The sequence below is a fragment of the Macrobrachium rosenbergii genome, chromosome 44 (assembly GCF_040412425.1).
Source record: "Macrobrachium rosenbergii isolate ZJJX-2024 chromosome 44, ASM4041242v1, whole genome shotgun sequence".
NCBI classification, from domain to species: Eukaryota; Metazoa; Arthropoda; class Malacostraca; order Decapoda; family Palaemonidae; genus Macrobrachium; species Macrobrachium rosenbergii.
Window position 1 is genome coordinate 32,803,603 of NC_089784.1, and position 6,776 is coordinate 32,810,378.

A 6,776-nucleotide genomic window follows, 5' to 3' on the forward strand; every position below is an offset into this window, starting at 1 on the left:
GGGATTCACTGGGAAACCACTGACAATTAATACGGGATTCACTGGGAACTACAGATGATTAATACGGGATTCATTGGGGAACTACTGACAATTAATACGGGATTCACTGGGAAACTACTGACAATTAATACGAGATTCACTGGGAAACTACTGACAATTAATACGAGATTCACTGGGAAACTACTGATAATTAATACGAGATTCACTGGGAAACTACTGATAATTAATACGGGATTCACTGGAACCTACCAATAATTAATACGGGAGTCCCTGGGAAACTAACAATAATTAATACGGGAGTCCCTGGGAAACTAACAATAATTAATACGGGATTCACTGGGAACTGCCGATAATTAATACGGGATTCACCGAATATATCTAGTAAGTTTGTTTATCAGACATTTTTAAGGAATTACCAGCAATCCATTTACTAGCTAAAAATATAACATGGAGTTTGGTCCTTCCTGTTTTATATTCAAAATGATATTAAAATCAAAACATCCTTACAATGTTATTATTTACTATCAGGATATTTCTGATTTAAAAGAAATTGCGTGTCAAAATGGATCTGTTCTTGAGTACAGCTTACCTCCCTCTCTCTCTCTCTCTCTCTCTCTCTCTCTCTCTCTCTCTCTCTCTCTCTCTAACACCCTCTCTTACACCCTTTCTCTCTCTTTCTCTCTCTCTCTCTCTCTCTCTCTTTCTCTCTCTCTCTCTCTCTCCCCCAGCAGCAAGGGCGCGTCTACGCGAACAAGAACAAAACAAGCGCACCGGCACGAGAAAAATGACCACCTTTATCACTCATCTGGCCGGAATATATATAATCATTATTGTGACAAATGACTGACAAAGGCTGAAGGGAGGAAAACCTACTCCCGGATTTATTTCAGGGATTTTATTTTTATTTTTCCTTTAATCGCCGCAGCTCAACCGCTCGATTCCGTTGGACACGAAGAGGATTTGAAGATGAAATCCCGGATTTGAATGTGACGTGAAAGCTTTTCCAGGCCACCACAACACTGAGGGTGGGGGTGGGGGCGCTGGGAGAAGGGAGGGAGAGTGGGATGGAGGGGGATTTATCAAACAGGTGAGGATTTATGCACCTGATTCTGCTGCACTCGAACACAGCGCGACACAAGATGAGCGCTTGCCATGAGATGAAACGAGTGAGGGATTTTTTTTAACTTCATTTAGAATAAGTCGTAATTATTTCTCGTAAATACTAGGTCATTTTTCCCTTGTTTTTCTTTTTTTAAAATTTCTTCCAACCCCCTAATACTTTTTAATTCTCTTGACCTGACTTCTGTAACCGCCTAAGGTCCCCAGATGGAAACTGATCGTCTGCAATCTGTATTTTTTTTATTGTTTTCATTTTTAATTAATTTTTCCCTCCATATAATTACTGTCATTACCGTTATTATGAATTCTATTTTTTCCTACTTCTTCAGCAACTGTGTGGATATGCCGATAATTATTTTCATCATGTTACCTTGTGTATCTAGATTGTGTGTATTGTATTTGTATCTTCCATGTATATGGCCCTGAGCAGAAATAAAGAATATTATTATTATTATTATTATTATTATTATTATTATTATTATTATTATTATTATTATTATTATTATTATTATTTTCCTTCATTGCTCAGCATCAGAATAAATCGTAATTATTTATAATTTGAAGCTCGGCCTAGCCAAAATACTAGATCATTTCTGCCTTATTTTAGTCTCATTAACTTACTTCCAAATCCATCAGGACATTTTAATTATCTTTACCTTCTTTACTTAGCATCAGAATAAATCGTAATTATCTATAATTTCAAGTAAAAACACTAGATCATTATTGCCTTATTTTCTTAACTTTTATCCTTATTTCAAATCAATCTGAGCATTTTAATTCTTTTCATTACTCAGCATTTTCATTCGTCGTCGTCGTCGTCTTCTTCTTCTTCTTCTTCTTCTTCTTCTTCTTCTTCTTCTTCTTCTTCTTCTTCTTCTTCTTCTTCTTTTGAGAGGGGATGGGCCTTAAAGCGAAACCTTCCAAACCCATTAAAACCTTTTAATTCTTTTTCCTTCACTATTCTGCATTAGAACAACAACAAGATTAATATTTTTTCCTTCTTCTTCTTCTTCTTCTTCTTCATTTAAAACCTTTTAATTCTTTTTCCTTCGTTACTCAGTATTAGAACAAGATTTTTCATGTTCCCTACTTGTTGTTGTTGTTGTTGTTGTTGTTGTTGTTGTTCTTCTTCTTCTTCTTCTTCTTCTTCTTCTTCTTCTTCTTCTTCTTCTACATTAAAACCTGTTAATTCTGTTTCCTTCATTATTCTGCATTAGGAAAACAAGATTTTTCTTTTTTCCTTCTTTTTTCTTTTCTTCTTCTTGTTCTTGTTGTTGTTGTTGTTCTTCTTCTTCTTCTTCATTAAAACCTTTTAATTCTGCTTCCTTCATTACTTAGTATTAGAACAAGATTTTTCTTTATCCCCTTCTTGTTTTTGTTCTTGTTCTTGTTCATCATCGTCATCATCATCACCTTCTTCTACTTCTTCTTCTTCTTCTTCTTCTTTGAAAGGAGTCATCCATATAACGAAACCAAAATGAGGTGGTGCGTGTGTGCGTGCGTGTGTGTGTGTGTGTGTGTGTATGTCTGTGTGTATGCGTGGGCGTGGGCGTGAGCGCGCGCGCGGATCTCAAAAAAAAAAAAAAAAAAACACGAGCGGGCGCAGCGTCGTGGTCGTCGTGACTTGGGGCATCACTCGAAAGTTATGACGTATCTCGTCGCGATAAATGGCTGATTTATGCAAAACAAGGGTCAGTGATATTATCCCTGTGCATCTGCATAAGCAAGCGAGCCTGTGTCAGCCATTACGCTGTTTATGGCTACATTCAATTATCTTGAAGGCTCCTAAATTTCGATTGCCCTTTTCTACTCGCTCTTATTACACATCAGTAATCAGTGGGTGAGGGCGTAATGTCTCCATCTGCGACCGCAGTGAATACGTACATACATACATGCATACATACATACATACATACATACATACATACATATGTAGAAGCATGCATTCATACATATACGCAAACGTACAAACATCAATACATAATATCTGTACTAGGATGCGTACATATGTACGTACGTACTTATGTACAGGCAAATATACATATGTAAAAGCATACATGCATACATAAGAAGCATATATACATACGTAAAAGCATACATGCATACATAACAAACATACATGCAAGCAATGTAAAAACTTACATGCATACACATGTAAAAGCACACATGCATACATAAGAAGCATACATACATGCACTGTAAAAACTGCATCCATACATATATAAAGGCACACATTCATACATAACAAGCATACATACATGCATATGTAAAAACTTACATACATAATACATACATATGTAAAAACATACATGCATACATAACAAGCATAAATACACGCATATGTAAAAACTTACATACATACATATGTAAAAGCATAAATACATATATTTTTTTTAAGGAGAGCTAGAAACTTCGAGGACACTATAAAATGTAACATCAACAGGCCTAGCGCGTTACGTCTTCACTACAAGATGGAAACTCCAGCTAAGATCATGAGCACAAAAAAAAAAAAAAAAAATCATCTCACTAAACCAATAAACACGCAGACCAAATAAAAACCCATACCAAAAAACAAGTTTGAAACCCGTTACCCGCGGGATCATCGGAGGCAGAGCCTTTGGCTGGTGTAGAGAACCGATGTTAAAACCATCTTATAAATTAGCCGAAGAGTAAGGAGAATACTTCACGGGAGGCCGCGGCAATGAGGAAAGGTTCTGGGGAAAGAGGAGGAGGAGGAGGGGAAGGGGAAGGAGGAGGAGGGGAAGGGGGAGGAGGAGGAGGAGGAGGAGGAGGAGGAGGAGGAGGAGGAGAAGGCGGAAGAGGAGGAGGAGGAGGAGGAGGAGGAGAAGGCGGAGGAGGAGGAGGAGGAGCAGGAGTAGGAGCAGGAGTAGGAGCAGGAGGAGGAGGAGGAGGAGGAGGGGGAGGGGGAGGAGGAGGAGGAGCAGGAGCAGGAGGAGCAGGAGCAGGAGGAGAAGGAGAAGGCGGAAGAGGAGGAGGAAGAGGAGCAGGAGCAGGAGCAGGAGAAGGAGGAGAAGGAGGCGGGGGGAGGAGGGAGGAGGCTGAGGGCAGTTTTCTTCTCGCAATGAACACAGCAAAAGCTGTCTATCACTCTTTCGGAACTCGTGATATTTCGATTAAGCTTTCCGGGGAGAGAGAGAGAGAGAGAGAGAGAGAGAGAGAGAGAGAGAAACCTGAACTCCTCAGCCTATTGACAAAATAATGCATAAAGACACGCAAACGCGCGTGAACGCACGCGCGCTCTCGAGGACATCCACGAAAAAACTATAAAATCAAAAAGATTAGACCTGAATCATGAACCAAAACGGGACTCCAAAACAACGAGGTCGTAGGTCATTTGGTCACAGGTCATTATTCATTCCGTTAATATGCCCTTCTTTTATCAACACAGACCGTCCGCATGGCGAAAGGCGCACCTACCAGGAGCCATCAAAAACAATCACTATAAAGCAATGATAATAATAATGATGCCCCTGGTAAATGGTTCTGCTAATATATTACACCGTTCCATAAACTTATCGGAATAATTCATTAGCATAATAATATATCTTTCTTTAACAAACGGCGTAGCAATACGCAGCAGCGCTACTTTATGGAGAATAAATTGGGCAGATCAGGAGAGAAGGAAATGATGATGGGCTTTTAATATTCATTTTTGTTATCCCTTTAGGCGAATATGAAGCCTGAAATAATATCATGGCGAAGTGAAGAAAGGGATACAGACGCTTGGTGAGGAAGTCGAGAAAGAAATAAAGAAAATTATAGATTATCGCAATAAAAACATGAAGTATAATATATATATTTATATATATATATACACACACATATATACTGTATATATATACAGAGTATATATATATATATATATATATATATATATATATAGAAATCATCAACACACAATCACGTGTGGAACAGAAATAAATTTCTGACTCACGTCGGGATCAACAGGTCTCTCAGGTGGAACGCCCTTGCTTTCCACCTGAGAGACCTGGGTTCTGATCCTGACGTGAGTCAGAAATTTATATATATATATATATATATATATATATATATATATATATATATATATATATATATATATATATATATATATATATATATATATATATATATATATATATATATATATGTGTGTGTGTGTGTGTGTGTGTGTGTGTGTGTGAGTGTGTGTTAATGCACGTATATAGGCATTAGTAGATCCTCTTTAATGACGAATGGGTATAATATTTCATTCAAATTAGACAAGCATGGAATCCAGGTCCGACTTCTACAGCGGCCTGAGATGATCCTGGCATCATCTCACTTTCGCTGGTCAATAAAAAATACAGAGGACTTATAATTCTTCCATTCTCATATTGATACTATATACCTGAAAAGATCATTAGAACTAACTAATGGAATGAAGTCGTCGGCAATTTAGGATATGTACAATATAAAACAAGAACGTATTCTTAACCGAATGGTATAGATCGTTATGTTCTTGACAAAGGTAATTATAGATCCACAGCAAAATTATCCTGGCAAATAACATGACTGATCTGAGTGTCAAATATAATCTGCAAAAGAAGAGGACGTTACCCAAGGAAATGTAAGATAACTTGGTCCGCACGCTTTCTGATGAAGAGTCCTCTCCCCTCCTTTTTTTTAATCACCAAGAAGGTGGGCTGCTGAATTTTAGTAGGCACAGGGACGACCACAGACCATCAATCACCAAAGTAAGTGACCTTCATTGCAATGTTCTGGATGGTCAGACGTCTGACCACTCGACAGATGGCTATTTTGACTTACATCTCGGCGATGGGCGAAAGTCGGCAACATTATTACTATTATATTCAGCAGATGAAACCTATCCATATGGAACAAGCCCACCAAAGGGGCCATTGAATTGAAATTCTAGCTTCCGAAGAATATTAAGGTGTTCATTAGGCGGAAGTAAGGGGAGATACAAGGAAATACAGAAAGAAGGGATCCCACTCACTTATTAAATGAGAAAAAAATTATAAATTAACAAATAGATAAAAATGTATTGAAATGCAAGGAGAATGGTATTAGGGTAGCAATGCATTGCATCTTCGCTTGAACTTATGAAGTTCCACTTCCACGACATCCTCAGGGAGGCTGTTCCACAGTCCAACGGTGTGAGGAATAAAGGACCTCTGGAACTGAGAAGTTCGACAGTGAGGCACATTTACTGCATATTGGTGCTGCTGTTCAGCGAATCTGGTTGCTCTCGGCAGATAAAGAGGATCAGGGATCAGTTGTGAATGTGAAAGATCTGTGATGAAATACAACTTATGAAAACAGGAGACATCCGTCAAAGGTCCAAGTCTTAACTACCACTATAAGGAACAGAAACCTACCACCACGAACAAATTAAGTGACCATAGGTACACTTTCGACGAGGTTTCATATTTTTCTTGGCAATTTCTAGAGAACATTAGTGACTCATGAGGAAAGATGCTAACACTTTACGTATTTAAATAGCATATTCAAAGTAAGCCCTGGAAATACCTAGTTTATTTGCGTCCCGAAAGATTCAAGAATGAGCCTAACGTTGGTAATATGGATGGCCCTTGTGCGAAAACGCTTCAAAGTGCTCACTCCAGTTTGTATGGTTTATCCACTCACGACTCTCT

General features: G+C 38.3%; 1 protein-coding gene across 1 annotated transcript; it reads right to left on the reverse strand.

Moving 5' to 3' along the window:
- Nucleotides 1-1,918: 1,918 nt before the first annotated feature.
- On the reverse strand, nucleotides 1,919-2,578 carry LOC136829582 (nucleolin-like). Its single transcript, XM_067088431.1, has 3 exons — nucleotides 2,454-2,578; nucleotides 2,210-2,327; nucleotides 1,919-2,023 (listed from the first exon to the last, which is right to left on the reverse strand). The coding sequence occupies exons 1-3, from the start codon at nucleotides 2,576-2,578 to the stop codon at nucleotides 1,919-1,921; spliced, it is 348 nt and encodes a 115-aa protein (XP_066944532.1).
- Between the last annotated feature and the right edge of the window lie 4,198 nt (nucleotides 2,579-6,776).

Excerpts from the sequence above, each read along its gene's own strand:
- LOC136829582 (XM_067088431.1), bottom strand. The coding sequence starts at position 2,578 with ATGACTCCTTTCAAAGAAGAAGAAGAAGAAGAAGAAGTAGAAGAAGGT. Across the intron at positions 2,328-2,453 it reads AAATCTTGTTCTAATACTAA|AATAATGAAGGAAACAGAAT; the intron begins GTAATGAAGGAA and ends TTCCTAATGCAG. Across the intron at positions 2,024-2,209 it reads AACAACAACAACAACAACAA|GCCCATCCCCTCTCAAAAGA; the intron begins GTAGGGAACATG and ends TTTCGCTTTAAG.